The sequence below is a fragment of the Lepisosteus platostomus genome, chromosome 14 (genome assembly GCF_059453375.1).
Source record: "Lepisosteus platostomus isolate fLepPlt1 chromosome 14, fLepPlt1.hap1, whole genome shotgun sequence".
In the NCBI taxonomy this organism is placed as follows: domain Eukaryota; kingdom Metazoa; phylum Chordata; class Actinopteri; order Semionotiformes; family Lepisosteidae; genus Lepisosteus; species Lepisosteus platostomus.
This window is the reverse complement of record NC_142624.1, coordinates 17339060-17356024: the sequence shown is the minus strand read 5'-3', so window position 1 is coordinate 17356024 and position 16965 is coordinate 17339060. Positions and strand designations below refer to the sequence as shown.

The following is a 16965-nucleotide window of genomic DNA, read 5'->3' as shown; positions in this document are numbered from 1 at the left end:
AGAAATAAACAGCTTGAAAAAAAAATCATTTTTTTTTATTTTAAAATGAGTAAATCATATATTATTAAAAGGTAACTCATTTGGAACATGCTTAGCATAGAGTTATATAAAACATCTTGATTCAACTTGTTAACCCATTTGAAAGACATTTTCTTGTAGAAAATTAAAAGTCACAAACAAGAATTTCAAAGGAAAGAGTGGCTGAGCATTTTTTTTTCATTTAGATCAGGAGTTTAGTTGGCCACCCTTTCTCTCTTGCTATGCCAGTTACAAGAACACCAAGGCTGCCTTCTCTTTTCAATTCTATACCACAGGTCTCAGGAATTCATGCTTTAATCAGGTTAATGCTGGACATGTATTGTGCTTTAGCAGGTTCTTACTGGCAAAACCAATGGCTGTTGCAGTAACGGCATTTTTGGTGAGAAGGAACAAGTAGAGGTTAATTCCACACTGAAAAGTAGAATAAAATTCAATGTTTCAGCTGTTGAGCCTTCTCAACAGAGATATTAAACACATGAATAGGACTGGAAATCTAGAGAAGAATTGTGAAAAGATGAGATCTGTAAATGGATGGTTCAAAAAAGAAATTAGTCTAAAACTGAGAGAAGTGGAAAGGTGTGTTCCAGGTTTGAGGGTCATCTTGGCTTCTGATGTCTTGGAACTTTGTAAAAAGACAAAAGACCGACATAGACAAAAAGACAGGTTTAATATGGAGAGGTGGAATGGGGAATGATCAGTTACAGAGAGATCTTTGATCCCCCCTGCTCTTATGTGTTCTTCCTGTCTCGCTGATGTAATGGCAGCAATAAATCAGTTTGCTTAGTTTTCGCAAACTAAGTGTGCTTTCCAAGTGTACGTTTTGACTTTGCCACGCTTTCTGTCTTTAGGACAGAAATGTCCTTAATGGCATGAATATTAAAATCCGTTTAAAACTAGCTTAATTTAGTCTGGAGTCAGTGTTCTTTTTTTGATGTGATGACAGAAACCACATGCTGCTAAGAGGATATGCAGTATATCCAGAATATTGTCTACCCATATCTCACTGTTAATCCCACTTTAATGTAGTCACCTTTTTCCCCACACCCACAAGGCATATGAAATACCAAATGATTACTTAAATTAAAAGCTTTTCAGCATTTCTAAGTTACAGTTTCCCAACATGTCACATTTGACTAGACATAGAAGTGAGCAAGAAAAATTAAGTTGTTCTCATACTGCTTCTAAATTATTTGAGAGTGAACACTCCCAAAATATCTGAAGTAAAACCTTGAAGTAAAACATACACAAAAGACCACTTAATGGCACACATTCACAAAAGTTTCCCGTGCAATAAGATATCACAGAAGAACTTTTGTGAAGGAGGTCCTTTAATTTCTTGAACACTTCTATTTTATTTTTTGTTGTTTCAACTGAAGTTCCTAAAGAGGCCAGATCAGCTCTCCCTAAAAGGACAGCCTTTCTATTTCTAAATTTTCTCTGTGATTCTGGTCTCAAGAGAATCAAGACCCTGTTGCTAATCTCGACGTTTTCTTTGATTGGTGCGGCATAAATACTGATACAGGATATGCGATTTTTAGCAATGTGGTTCTATCGCATTCAAAACAGTAGATCCACAGCTCCCCCTCGTGGATGATGAGCATATCAAAAAATACATATTGAAAAAATTTGGGGGCGCTCAGCAAGAGGAGGGACCGTTGCGAGAAAAGTAGTTTCTAACGGAGTAAAGACAGAGGCGCTCTTCGGTAGAGAAGCCTCAACCACTCCCAGACTTGCTTCTCTCTTTTTTATTTTTTCCCCCTAACTTCTACAACACTTTCGCAGAATGAGGAGTTAAAATTAATACACATTGAACAAGAATTTTCGGTCTCCTTTTTGGGGGAAGATTTTTTTTCCCTTTTTTGCAGGTATGTGTATATATGTATAGATTTTTTTGGCTTTTATTTGACTTTAGTTTTAAGCATCCCTTTTAAAAACCTGCTGAACTTTTAAGCCATCTTGTCTTTTAAAAAACAAACTTTATTCTTAATCATTGTAGAAAACTTTTTTTTTTCTAGAATGCACTGTTTTGCTGCTGGCTTTGTTCAAAATGTTGTTCAAAATGTTATTACTGTATGTGTTGATAACCTTTCCTCTACTTTTAAGAAATGCATTTAAAATACTACTTCTTTGTAATTAGATGTTTCTGTGCATTTAAATTCGTATATTTACAATGTAGTTTTTAATGCGTTCGCGGCTAAAGCCTTATTCTTGTCTATTAACGCTGTCGCAGAGAAACCAGAATTTTTACGTTGAGTATTATTGGGGCCCATTAAAATAATTTAGGTAATTGTTCTTTCTTAGAGACTTTAACAGACAGATATACACAATCTAAACGAATATCAAAAGTAAGAAAATTAATTTTCAGTAAGCCATCAAAGTTATGACTGTTGCTGATGCTGTTTAAAAATGCTGGATTTTTTTTTTACTGTATAGTTTTAAAACGATACATTTTGACTTATTTGAATCTTTTTTCTTGTGAAAATGGGTATTACCAATAGAAAAATCGGAAAGCCGATTTCAGTATTCCTTCAATTAACCTGGATTTTTCTATGACCTAGATAATATATAGGTGTATTTTTTTTAAAAAAAGGAGTTCTTAGTTTTCCAAAACCAACTTAGATAAACAAATTCAGAAGTGTTCAATACATATTTTATTTTTGGCGTTTTTGTTGTTGAAATTAATACAAAAACTTGATATTAAAGAAGGTAACATTTTGGTTTATTAGACATGGAGGTGTTTCTGCTAAGATTTTCTTTGTTCCTTAAGAAAGTGAGATGCTGGACATGGATGATAAGCTCCTGAAAAATCTTCAGCAGTTAAATATTCCATATTATTTCACTAATGTCTAGTTTGGTATTTGTTTAGTACTTGTTGGGCCTGGCGATATTTAATCAATCTTTAATTGCGTGGTAGTCTCAGAGTTTTGTCTGCTTTGTGGAATACCTCTTGTTGAATCATATTTTATATTATGGACTCTACATGAAAAATCTATGCACTGCTGCAAATTATATCCTTTTCCCATCATTTGTTCCATAGATGACATTCTTTTAGAATACTGTGTCCATTTAGTTCAAACCTTCTTTCTATAATCAGAAATGTAAGACTGAATCCAAAAAAATAATATTTTAATTTTTAATATTTCCCATTGACAGAGTGATGCGGTAGTTTGAATTCTCCTCTGTCCAGAATTAAGAAGGATCAGAGCCAAATATATCTGTCAGTTCCACGGCTTCATCTGTCACAGCAAAACCAGATAGTGACAAATTATGAGTATCTGTGAACACTGCAGACAAATAAAACTGCAAAGAGAAGGGATCCATGTAATATTTATTTTCAAACACCTACATTTGGAACTGATCACATGAAAAGGCACAGAAATCTACACTTTTTACAGTGCCTTGCAAAAGTATTCAGACTCTTCAACAGTTTTTATATTTTGTGGGTTCAAAGCTGCAGTCATGACACATTGAAGTAACAATATTTGATATTAATTGCAGGCAGGGAAGACGTCCATTGTGGATGCAACTGTAAAGCCAATGGTGACTTTGAAAGACATGGGAGAAAATGTCCATGGGTCAATATCCTTGTTACTCCACATTTGGGGCTTAAAGGGAGCTGGAATAAATATCATACTGCTCATGGGATTTGCAACAAATCTCCTAAGTCATGTGACTATGGCAAAAGGTTTTGTGGTCATCATGTGGCAATCCCTACTGTCAGACATGGTGGTAGTAGCATGTATATTATCAGCAGGGATGACTGGGGGCTATGTCAAGATTGATAAAAATATAGATGTACAGTAATAAAGAACTGGCAAATCTTAGAAAACTTGGGTGGGACAAAAATTTGCTTTTTGCAAGATATTTATCTAAAGCAGACGGTCAGAGCTACAATGGAGTGACTTAAGAATAAGAACGTAAGTATTCTTCAGTGGCCAAGTGAAAGTCCTGAGGTAGGGGTAATAGGACTTGAAACCTATTAATAATCTGTGGAACAACTTAAAAACTGCTGTCCATAAGAAATCCCAAGGCAACTTGAGAGAGCTTGAGCAAATCTACCAAGAGTAAAGTGCAAAACTTGTACCAAGCCTTTGTGCAAATTTGGTCGATACTAACCCAAAAAGACTTACAACTATAATTGCTGCTAGAGGTGTTTCTATCAAATATTTAGTTAATGAGTCTGAATAGTTAAACTTTACAGTGAAGATATTTAAGTTTTTTCTCTTTAGTTTTGCTGACATTTACTGTATTTAAACCTTAAGACTAAGTTAAGTTTAAAACCACATACTGTATATGCATCATTTTGTAATTTCACAAACTAGGACAATGTAGAAAGGATCTACTTTTGTAAGTGAACTTGGCACCAAGCATAGAAACAGACTAAAGCATATACTTACAGCACATCCATCTACTTTGTCTTCAAGAAGGTTTGGGAATGGAGGACAGAAGCTTACCATCAAGGCATTTTAGTGTCAGCAACCAACTTCTGATGCTGGGGTACCTAATGTTGCACTGGTAGATGTGGTACTTCATTCTTTACAGTGATGCATCTACTGGGTTTTCAGCCCTGGGAATCTTCAAAGCTAGGACTCATTGCCTCAAGCCCCCAAACGGAGAGATATAATGCTGTGTCACTATGGTTATCGTAGATCTGAAGGAGTGCAAGGGGCAACAAATATTGTTTTTACTGTTGTTTATTATTATGCTTGTCCTTGTGCTAAAACCTACAGTTAACTTGTAGGCATTTATTAGTCATCCACCAGAACTCTGAAGTGTGTGTGTTGGCCAGCAGGTCACCATCTCATAAAATCTCATCAGGCTGCTAAACCTTTCCAAATGCTATATGAAATACATATGAAATTTGCAAATGCATTTTTAGGTAGAATTTAGGGTATTTCATGCAAGTAAAGCAGATGTACTGCATAATAAGGCTAAAAATGGAAACCATGAATAGCAATTAGAAGTTTATGCAGTGTCATCACTGTTGACTCCTGTTGACTCCTCTTGCTGTGCTTCAGCAACAGGCCAACAATGAACCTGTTATGAAAAAAGAAGGCAAGGGGAAGTTCCTTGTAGAACTGAAATAGGAAGCACTTCATACATAAAGATTTGTACCTCTCAATTGTCCTTGCATTCACCAATATTACATTCCTACTATATTATATTCTGGCTACAAAGGTCAGAACAAAGAAAAAATAACACATACTGGTATCTGGTTGCTTAGGCTGTGTCATTTAGGTCAAGTGGAGTGATTCTTGCAAATGTGCTCTTTCCTGACCTTGTACAGTGCAGTCTTTAGTACGTACAAAATATACCCCAAAACATTGACCATTGGTAGTCTATGCTGTTAAAAGATCTGTCAGTCATATAAAAAAAAGTACCTGAGGAAAAAAATATTTTTATGAGCTATGGTAGTTAAAATAAATATCGCTTAACTCCCTCATTCCTTGTTTCCTCTTAAAATACAGTGCTTAAATTCACCTGTAGCTAATATTGTTTAACACTATATGCAGTTGTTATTATCAGTAGACACCATTATCCATTGTGACTTACTGTAATGCAAGCTAACAAGCAGAAATCAAACTCTATGTTTATGCCAAAGTGGTAATTACAGAGGCCTCTAGGGTTAGAACAGAGAGCAAAAAGAGTGGGCACAAGTAGAGAGAGGTGGAAGGCGTTTTGAGAAAACAGAGTGAGATTAAGAGGAGAGAAAAATAATAATAATAATAATAACAATAATAATAATAATAATAATAAACTTTATTTTATATAGTGCGTTTAAAGGTGGCTTCTCAAAGCACTTTACAGAATGACAACAACAATAAATAAAAAGAATACACAAGATAAAACACAATTACAATATACAGAGGAGACCATGGATGGTGGTACTAAGAAAAGCAGAGGGGGTGAAGAATGGAACCAGTTAAGTAAAGGCTTTTCTAAAGAGGAAGGTTTTGAGTCTGTATTTGAAGGAGTTTAGAGAAGGTGACTGTCTGATAGCCTTGGGCAGAGAGTTCCAGAGCTTGGGGGCATAACAGGAGAAGGCCCTGTCACCCATACAATGTAGACGGGCTTGGGGGACAGTAAGGAGACCAGAATTAGAAGAGCGAAGGTTGCGAGGTGGGGAGTAGGGCGATAATAGTTCAGACAGGTACTGAGGTGCCAAGCCATGCAGAGCCTTGTAGGTGAGCATGAAGATTTTAAAGTCCACACGGAATTTGACAGGAAACCAATGCAAGGACTCCAGGATAGGGGTAATGTGATCATTTGCACTAGACCTGGTCAGGATACTGGCTACTGAATTTTGGACATACTGCAGCTTGTTCAGAGTAGATAGATACCCCAGCGAGTAGAGCATTACAGTAGTCAATTCGAGAGAACACAAATGTGTTGATCAGCTTTTCAGCCACAGTTAGTGATAGCATAGGGCATAGTCTAGCAATATTTCTGAGGTGAAAAAAATATGTTTTGACAATATGCTGCACATGTGGGTCGAATGTTAAGCCAGAATCAAATATAACCCCAAGTTTTTTCAATTTAGACTGAAGCTCAAGTACAGAACCATCTACAGATAGGGTTACAGGATTGGCTTTACAAAGTTGATGGGGGGTGCCAATAAGCATGACTTCAGTCTTGTCGCAGTTAAGATGAAGGAAATTTTGAGTCATCCAAATTTTTATGTCAGAGATGCAATTAGATAGAATAGAGACAGCCACACCAGTGTCAGGTTTGGTATGGATGTATATTTGAGTATCATCAGCATAGAAATGATAGCTGAGGCCATGTGATCTTAAAAGCTGACCAAGTGGAAACATGTACAGTAAATGCTGAAGAGCAAGGGGACCTGTATTGACCCCTGAGGAACACCAGACTTGACTTAACAAGTCAAATTTCAGACCTATACCCATTAAGAGAGACAATGTGGCAGCAGTTTTGAGGACCGTTGGTACAGTGCAGATGAAGATGGTAAAGACTGCCAGTGGAGAGCTAGAGAATAATATAGGTTCAGTACAGGCCTCTTGAAATAGTGTGAAGAAAAATAGAAATGAAGGAAACTAAGGAAAAAAGGTTTAGAAGATAAAGCAATGCTCAAGTGCCACAAAGAAGACAGAAATTATGTAAAACGAAGACTTGAATCAGGAAGCACACAACACAGGAACAGTGGACTACAAGCTATAATATTCATATGTTCCAATTTGTATCCTTACCTTTGACTTATGTTTTTTATTTCTTTTTTAAATCCATCAGAAAAGGAGGAAAACGGCGAACAATGCTATTAAAATTCATCTTAACATGTCTCCTGTTTGGAGCTGTGACACATGGCCAGGCATCCAATCAAGGTTGTAGCAGTAAGTACTTTGGTCTTTGTGATTCTGTCGGTAAACAGAAAAGTGGGTTAAGTGTGTGATATTGTGATTTCATGTGCTTGGATTTGGAAGTAAATGTTGTGAGAATAAAATGATAAGTAGTAAAATGAATATTGATCTGGCAAATATTGAGTAAGATTCAATTGTTAAAATAGAAGATTAAAAGAAGACAGAAAAAGATGGTAAGTAGAATAAAGATGATCTGAATAAAAGGAAAGGCAATCCATATTTACGAAATACTATAAAATATGATTTCTCAGGACTGGTCCTGCTGATCCTGTGTCTTTCAATTTCCATTCCATCTGAGCTCTTAATCAATTAGACTTTATAGGAACTTTAATCAAAATAATTGTATTATTTTTAAGCATTTTCTCTACTCAGTACTTACTATCAAAATATTCTACTTTTTCTGATGTTGTTAAGAAGTGCTAGAAACAATATTTAGTTTAAATGGTCTCAGAATTACTGCTCACCCATAGTTTTCTAAAGAGCTCTTAACTGGTTATTAGTTAATGGTGTGCACGGGCGCTGTGTAAGTGGGAATGGCGCGGTGTAACGCACTTCTACACTGAGCATTCTTAGGACTACAGGGTTCCATTGAGTAAACGGTCAAGGTACAGTACATATATAAGAATACAACAAAGCCTATTTAAATTTAGAGCTCGGGTGGTTTGAAAAAAGATTCAGGGACCATGTCTGGGAAACTCTGAAGTAGACTGCACAAAACTCAGCATTCCTAGGCAATTATGAAGTTGTCAATTAAAATAAATAGCTATTTACTGTTTTCAGCTTTGCTGTGAGCACATGCAGTGCTTTATTCCTCATTTAGGGCAATTCCTTCTCATCTGTCTCACTCAAAGATTCCTTGTTTAATTATCTTTTCCTTATACATTTTGTTTATTGTTTAAATTCATACAGTATGTATTTCAACAAAAACCTCATCTGTTACTTTGTTCTAATTTTCTGCCACAACTGATGTCGTCTATTTTGTTTTTTTGTTTCATTCTTATGTATTATTTTCATTATGCAATAACTAAGATTAAAATAATTGCATCTTTGTGTGTTAAAGGCTCAGTGTTATGCTTGTCAAGCTTTTGTTTGTCTATAAGAATATAAAAATAAGAAGATTACTTTGGTAAAGGAACTAAGTGTTTGCCATTATTTTATCTTCCTCTAGAAAAGACTGAGTGTGCCATTAACGTGTATTTTGTCATCGACACCTCTGAGACCGTTGCTTTGCAACTTCCACCACCTGGCAGTTTGGTAACCTCCATTACAAGGTTCACAGAAAAGTTTGTTCGAAAACTGGAACCTTTGCAGTCTAGAGGGCCTGTCGAGTTTAAATGGGAACTAGGAGGGCTGCATTACTCCGATCGAGTTGAGATCTTCAGCCAGATCACCAGTGACACCAATGCCTTCATCCAGCGTCTCAAGAGTATTTCATACCTGGGCCGGGGGACCTTCACTGATTGTGCTCTGTCCAACATGACAGACCAGGTGGTTAAGCATGCATCCAAGGATAACCGCATTCGCTTTGCTGTGGTGATTACTGATGGTCATGTGACAGGAAGCCCCTGCCGTGGAATGAAAATCAAGGCTGAAGAGGCTAGAGACCAGGGTATCAGACTATTTTCAGTGGCAGGAAATGAGAGATATGATGAAGCTGGGCTTAAAGAGATTGCCAATACTCCAATTGAACTTTACCGCAATTCTTATCGGGCCATTGATGGTCCAACACTGGCAGTTAATGAAGCTACCATGGATCGGATCATTAAAGTCATGGTAAGTGCAGAATGCTACGTAAAGTTATCATACCTGATGTTGTGCAGTTTCATCTGTACTAAGATGCTATTAGAATCTGATTAGAGTCTAGAACTTAATCTTGTTGTAGATTAGAAGCTTGAAAGAATAAAAAATTCTCAGAAACCTTGAGAAGTCCATGTTTACCTGAAATAGACAATTTGCAGTGGTTTTAATGTAAATGCTTAAAATATGTTTTTAGTTTATGGGATAGGATTTGATTCTTTTCTGTTTTTGCAGTACTTTCACTGTCGTATTGTTTGTAGATAACACTTTATTTAAATAAGTGGAAAATAATAAGAGTGTTGTATCTTAACTACATTTAGTATCCTTTGTGTTTCATATATTGTAGCAACTTTTTACCTGGTGGGTCTTTTTACACACAATTTAACATGTAAAGATCTTGTGATATTTCCTTAGCTTTAAAAGCAATCAAGAGAACCTTTAGAGAATATTTAACAGGTTTAACTATAGGTGCAGTTCATGATAGGTTCAATTTTAAGTTGTGCAGTTGTGCATGGGAGGAGAACAAACTGGCTTGAGAGGTAGGAAGATGAAGACAAGAAACAGCTAAGTAGTGTACTCAGAAGCAGTATAAAAAGACAAGTGAGACAGAAGGGACCACAGGGACGAGGAGAGTGAAGGCTAAGGACAGATGTTCTTACATTGGTTGTGAGAAGAATTAGGCAGCAGATGAAGATTCTAGATTGTTCTCGAATAGCGGGAGAGAATGAGTATTTAAGCAGGAAGGCCATTTTAGAGAGATCTCAGTTTGTTCAGTCTAGACAGAACAAGGGCTTATACCAGGAAGTTGTCAAGAATGGGTGGATCCTGTAGATGCTGTTTGAACAAGACAGGAGGAGCGTGTGAGAATAGAGATACTTTGAGAGTATAAAAGAGAGGAATGATGGATAAACAAATCTTTTTGGCAAATGAAGAGGGAGAAATTATGAGTCAAAAGAAATTTAAAACGAGTATGTATTTTTATAGAGTGTTAGTGTATATGATTAAGCCTACATTTTTCAAAGATTAATTAGCAACTTTAAATCTCTATTATATGTAATATACATAAGTAATTTGCAGGCATACTATTTATAATAATTTTTCACTTGTTAACAAGGAAAAGTATTATTTGAACTGCATGAAATATGGATTCATTCTAGGCTTAGAAATTGGATGCATAACTAAATCAAACCAGCCTTCAGTATTGGTTTTACACACTTCTTATAAGGTGAAAAGTTCACATTTTTTCCTGGATATGACTTAAACACCCTGTGAGGACAGTTGAAAAATGTCCTGAACTAATGCTCTTTCTCAATAATAGCAATTCTTTAATGAAATAGCTTTTGACTAAAATGAGTTACAGTTTGAGATTAAGAACTTTTATACTTTATTTGTTAACAAAGAACCTTGGTAGAATTGCATTTTTATAGCTTTGGATTTATAGCTTAAGTCAATTTAATTAAATTCAATTTCTTTTTATATATATTTCTATTTTATATATATTTCACGACAAGAGGCTTAAGTAGATTCAATGATTTTCCAGTGTGTTCACTCTCTGGTGACTCAATTATAACTGTAACATACAAATATATATAAAATAAGCTTTAAAATTACTCTATTTCACATTTTTGATGCATGATTTATAATTTACATTAAAAAGTTATAAAAGATCTGCCATTCCAGGAATGTAGTTTACCTGTTACTATTGTTTCTAAAACTCTAGATAACTTTGCAGTGGGGAGAAAAATTGATGTAATACACACTAGATTTTGACTATTTTGAAGTGAATCAATACTATTTCCAGGCTTAGCTAGCTCATTTGATTTTTTTCCTTGGTTTAAAATTTGGAAAAATTGGCAACTATGTTAAAAATGTGAATGGTATACACTTATGTAACACTATATATCTTTTTTCTTTTACAGCAACATGAAGCCTATTCTGAGGTAGGAGATGATAATTTTTTAGAGTGTGTGTGCCTGTGAAGGCAGGAAGTGATTTTGTGTGTGGTGGTACAGTTTCTGTGGCATTTCATTATGTATTTTGCTGTACTCCAGTTTCCTCCAGTCTTCCAAAAACATGCTGGTTTAAATAATTGTTGTGTGTAATTTGGGAAAACATGACTTGCGGTCCCATGTATTTCATTGGTGTACATTAATACAACCTGCTCTTTAATATTCTGTGTTCTGCTAATTATCATTTAAATAATTAAGAGATTGGTCGCAGTAACACAGTAAAATGGTGTACATAGGAGGATAGTTCAGGTGGGTCACTGTGTCAGCATGCATAGTCTGCAAAGGAACAAGTAATAGGTTTATTCCATGCTGAAAAGAGAAGAAACACAATGTTTCATCTGTGAAGCCTTCTTCATGTGTGAGAAAGACAGGGCAGACAGCAAAGATTAAATAGCACAGAAGAACAAAAGCTGGGGGGGGGAGAAGCAGAGAGGCCACTCAGGAAGCGCAAAGTGGAGAGGGGTGAAGAAAGGTGTAAAGTCAAAACTTAGTGTGAACCTAGTTTCAGGGTGAGTTTAGTTTCTGTAGTCTTTCTGCCATGGGAGTTGAGAAACCCTTCTTTGAGAACAGAGACAGAGAGATCAGTGTGATCATGGCCATCTGAGGTGAAATGAGAAACTATGGGCTTGGAGAAATCTTTCATCTTCACAGCCCTAACATGTTCTCTGAAGCGGTCTCCTAGTCTCCTTCCGGTTTCTCCAGCGTAGATAGCTGGGCATTTTTTGCAAGAGATACAGTAAATGAGGTTGCTGGAGGTATAGGATGTCATCTGGGTGAACCGGAATTGACCTGAGGGGCCCTGAATGAGCGTGTTGTTAGATATGTATTTGCAGGTGATGCAGCGAGTACTGTTGCAGGGGAAGGTGCCTGGAGGCGATGAGTTCTGAGTGCAGTCAAGGGAGCTGTGAACAAGAAGTTTACTTAGATTGGGTGGTCGGAAAAGATGGTTGGGCAGTCAGAAAAAAGGGAACCGATGAAGGGATCGTCCTGTAAAATGGAGTAGTTCTTAATAATGCTCCCAGGGTAGAAAGTGTTTTAGAGTGGTAGGGAAGCACCAAAGGAATGCAGTTGTGAGACTGGGAGTTACTGGTCGAGTTGATGATCCGAGGGTTGTATTTGGCCCTGGTGAGGACCCTGTCAATAACATGGGTGAGGTATCCTCTGTTGATGAAAAACGAATGCATTTTGAGTGCTTGGTTCTGGAAATCCATGTCCTCACTGCAGTCAACGTAGCCTGAGTAACTGTGAAAAAGGGAGAGAGTTTTTGGTGTGAGTGGGGTGAAAAGAGTTGTACAGGAGATAGCCATGTGAATCTGTGATTTGTAATAGACCAAGGTAGAGAGTAGTGGATGGTTAATAGATAAGTATACATCTAGAAATGGAAGAGTGGTTAACTGTATATTTGAGGGACGGGTGAGAGTTAGTGACTTTATGCAGAAAGTGCTCTAGCTGGTCATTAGAGCATGTAGCAGCACCATGCAGTCATCGATGCATATAGAGGTCAAGGACAAAGCCAGTGTAGGAAGCAAAGAAGCATTCTTCTTCCCTGCCGACAAAAATATTGGCATAGCTAGGTCCCATCCTAGGTGCCCATGGCGACTCCACTAAATGAGAATGCATTAAGTGTGAGAACCAATTCCATAAGACGCACTAGAGTGTGGGTGGGTGTATTCAGCACTATGCGTTTGTCTACCATGTGCTTGAGGGCTGTAAGACCATCGTGATGGGGAGTGACAGTGTAGAGCAGGGGTGCCCAACCTTTTTTAATGTAAGATCTACTTTTTCATTTGTCAGTCCAGCATGATCTACCAGTGTAAATTTGAAGCTCTGATATAGGAAAAACAGACTGTGAACACATCAGTACAATAACAATACCCATCACTAAAATGACAGCAAATAAAAGCAAGTGACGCATGCTACAGAGAACAAGTAATGTTCGCCATTTTAGAAAAAAGAATATCCTATTTTAATGTGAGCATTGGCACTGATAAGCTTACTTGAGAACATGTATAATTTTTTTGGAATGTGTTGACACTCCTGATCATATCGATTACATTATTATTTTGTCCCTGCAGCTCAACATTCAGCTCATTGAGCAGTTCAGTCAAGTCTATGAGGAATGCTAAGTCCAGAAGCCACTAGTCATCCTCCAATTGGGCATATTCGCCATGTTTAGACGACTTGAGAAACTCTTTGATTTCAGGCAACAGCTGTCTGAACCTCCCCAAACGTGTTTGTTTTTTAAATCTCCAAACAGCAAGTCAGCAGCCTCAGCAAATGCTTTTTATTACTTCTCTATCTCTGAATGATTTTTTGTGTTTAGCCAGGACGTGCATCACATGGAACGATGATGATTGTTGCTTTCCCTCTTGTATTAGGCCTCATGAAATCTGCTGCTATTTGAGATTTTAATTTTTCTACTTTTCTTTTCCGTAACTCACTATTAGGAAAGTCCACATCATACATTTTGTGTGCAGTTTTTAAATGTTGTTCTATATTTCCCTTTTTCACATAGACTCTAGCATTTCAGATTTGAATGTGATAGTGCAAAAAAATAATAATGCTCCCATTCCTTGTGGTAATGGTTTGTTTTCGGCCTCTTTGCTTCATAATTTTCGCTCAAACACTACAACGATCAAATAGGCAATTAAACTTAACAAACTGCTGGCAAATTTGTCACAGCCAGTCTGTTTCACTCCACTATGCACTGTAGCAAATGGGGGGTTGGTGCGGCAATAACCAACACAACGTTCTTGAGTAGCACACAATACACGGAGCTCCTGTTGCCTTTTTTTCAGTGTTAGCCAGTACTCGGGGAAGAGACTTTCACAGCCCATTCAACAAGGGTTAAACACACATAAGGGCAGTAAAATGTATGACATTACATGCACAGATCTGAATGAATTTCTAGCCTATTGAAAAAAAGAAACAGTCAAATAGCCCATCTATTTTTTTCCAAACATTCTTGCGATCGATCGACTGGTCGATCTCGATAGACTGGTTGGGCACCCCTGGTGTAGAGAGTAATGATATCCATGGTAAAAATGTAGCATTCTGGACCCTGAAATTGAAAATCATTGAAAAGTTAGAGGGCATGGTTAGTATCCTTGATATATGAGGGAAGCATTTCAACCAGCGGTCTCATAAGGCTGTTGAGAAAAGCAGAGATGAGTGTGGTCGGACTATCGCATGCTGAGACAATGGAGTGTCCATGGGTGTCGGGTTTGTTGATTTTGGGAAGGAGATAGAATTGGGATACCTGGGGATGTTCGATGATGAGACAGTTCACCTCCTGGGGGAGCTCCTGGTTGCTGATAAGAAGAGACATATTGGATACCACTTCCTTCTGGTAGTCAGTGGAAGGATCCTGTTGGAGAGGATGGTAGGCAGAAGTATCAGTTAATTGTCTGGAGGCTTCCTTAATGTACAGGTCTTTTTGCCAAACCACAACAGCTCCTCCTTTGTCCACTGGTTTGATGGGAGTTTGATGTTTTACATAGGAGAATGTGCAAGTTCAGTAGCCAAGTTCTAAATTTATTCCTGTGGGCTTTTGTGTGTGAATGTTTACGCCCTGCCATGTACTGGTAACCTGTCTAGGAAATTGTGCCACTTTATGCCCTATACTTCCAGGATAATAAGGAATATATTTTCTAAGGTCATAAGGTCAAGACACAATGTATCTTTGTAATTTTACAATTGGTATGTCAATGTAATATACAGTAGTCTTTTAGTTTCTGATCGATAGCTTTCTCTGTTGCATTACTTCAGCAGCTGTGTTAATTACACAATTAATTATCAATTAATTAATTTAACACAAACTCCTATTATGGCAAGGCAGACTGCTTCTGCTCTATAAAGATCGACTATGAAAACAAATGTAAGAGGTTTAAAAGCATGCAGAATACCTGAAGGGAAAAATCGGTCTACATTTGCAGCAGTTAACTTTCATTCACATTAGGTCAAAATTTTATGTCAGTAGTTTTCACTTGCTAATCTGGGTCTAACCTACACATCTATGTCTTTTTAAACTTCAGTATTTTATAACACACCTGCACTTCCCTAAGACACACAATTTAATTTTGAGTATAAATAGCAGACACTGCATTTATAACAAAGCGTCACAGCTAATGCTAAAAAAAAAAGATTGATAAAGTTAACAAAAAATGCTCAAAAGTTGATACCTGAACTCCCTAAGCAACCCTAAGGTTAAAAAAAGTTAATTATTATTTTTTAATTAAAAATGAAAAAAGTTAAGTAAAATGTTTAAATATCTGATTAATTTAAATGTTCACAGCAGTCTTAAGAAGGCTTAAGGAGAATTTTGTTTGGGTCTAATACCCCTTAATTTCAAATTAAGATTACAGCGAAGTGTAATCTTCACTGTTTCATACAGAGGAGATAAGTTAAGATAAAGGCTTTCCAGTTTAGTGCACAATTAAATACTGTACCAAATAATTTATGAATTATTTTTTCTTTAGATTTTTGAGAATAAGTATCCATAAATATCCTAATAAATTAAGTCTAATTGTACACAAACACAGGAAACTTAATAAATTTTAACTAAGTTTAACTAATTTTGTCTTCCCTAAACATATTTACAGTGTTACAGACTACAGTGCTTGGAAAAACCCGGTCCATCTGGTCCAAAGGGTTACAGAGGTCAGAAGGTAAGTCCAGTGCCTGATTTTTTCACTGCAGTCCAACAAAGTATAATGGGTTAAGATTGCTTACCTTTACTGCTCAATTGAATAACATGGTGTGTAGGAATTCTGGGTACTGCATAAAAGCCACAAACCTAAATGCCTTCAACTAATAATGCTCACTAAAGGGAAATATCCTTCACAGAGGGTTCTAAAAGTTGAACTCTTCATTCCAAATCCAGTAGAAAATGAATAACCCACAAAAAGTTTGATTAGAAAAAGGCATTTTCGAACAAATGTACTCTGTGGGTCATAGCAGAAGGGTTGGAGAGGACTTTGGCATTGCTCCTCTTCATCAAGTTAATACAGTATTTTTCAATGTAGTTCTTTACTACATTGGGAGATAGGAATATCCTGTTAAATGTTTCTGAGGAATATTTACTTCTTGTTATGTTTACAGTGAAGTGTACTGTATATGAAGGCACAGTGAAACAATGATACAACTATAGTAGCACTAAAATAAGACAGCAAAAAATGTAAAAATTCTGAAACACATTTACAGAGGTAAACTTTCACAAGGATTTCCCCCTTCAATGCTTTTTTATGTTGTTTTTGTCCATTTCTCACACAAGCACAGCATCAGTTCAGTTGTTTTCTGTACAGGTGTGTAGGTTTGACTGAAAAGTCATCTGAGAAGTTTGCTAAACTTCCTGAATTGTGAACAGGTACAGTAACTGCCAAAATAAAGGAAACACTTGATTAAATGAAGGATATGAAAGGTGATTCACACAGGTAAGGTTCCTAAGTATATTAAGCACTTAACATCCCATCATGCTTAGGGTCATGTATAGAAATGCTGGGACACTATACTGTAAGAAGGCGCCGTCCTTCGGATGAGAGGTAAAACTGAGTTCCTGACTCTCTGTGGTCATTAAAAATCCCAGGATGTTTCTCGAAAAGAGGTGTGTTACCCAGGCATCCTGGCCAAATTTCCCATTGGCCTTTACTAGTCATGGCCTAATAATCCCCATCTATGAACTGGGTTCATCACTGTGTTCTCCTCACTAATAGCTGATGTGTGGTGAGCATACTGGCGCACTATGG

General features: G+C 36.8%; 1 protein-coding gene across 3 annotated transcripts in view; it reads left to right on the top strand.

Annotated features, from left to right (window-relative positions):
• The first annotated feature begins 1699 nt into the window (after positions 1 to 1699).
• The window catches only part of col6a2 (collagen, type VI, alpha 2), a 51415-nt gene continuing 36149 nt past the window's right edge, over positions 1700 to 16965 (top strand). The window contains exons 1-5 of one of the 3 annotated variants that reach the window (XM_088607291.1): positions 1700 to 1904; positions 7288 to 7388; positions 8584 to 9188; positions 11132 to 11152; positions 15823 to 15888. In XM_088607291.1, the coding sequence (XP_088463417.1) occupies positions 7310 to 7388; positions 8584 to 9188; positions 11132 to 11152; positions 15823 to 15888 (771 nt within the window). In that variant the 5' untranslated portion in view covers positions 1700 to 1904; positions 7288 to 7309. The remainder of the gene's footprint in view (positions 1905 to 7287; positions 7389 to 8583; positions 9189 to 11131; positions 11153 to 15822; positions 15889 to 16965) is intronic. The other 2 variants (XM_088607289.1, XM_088607288.1) reach the window with 2 other exon arrangements.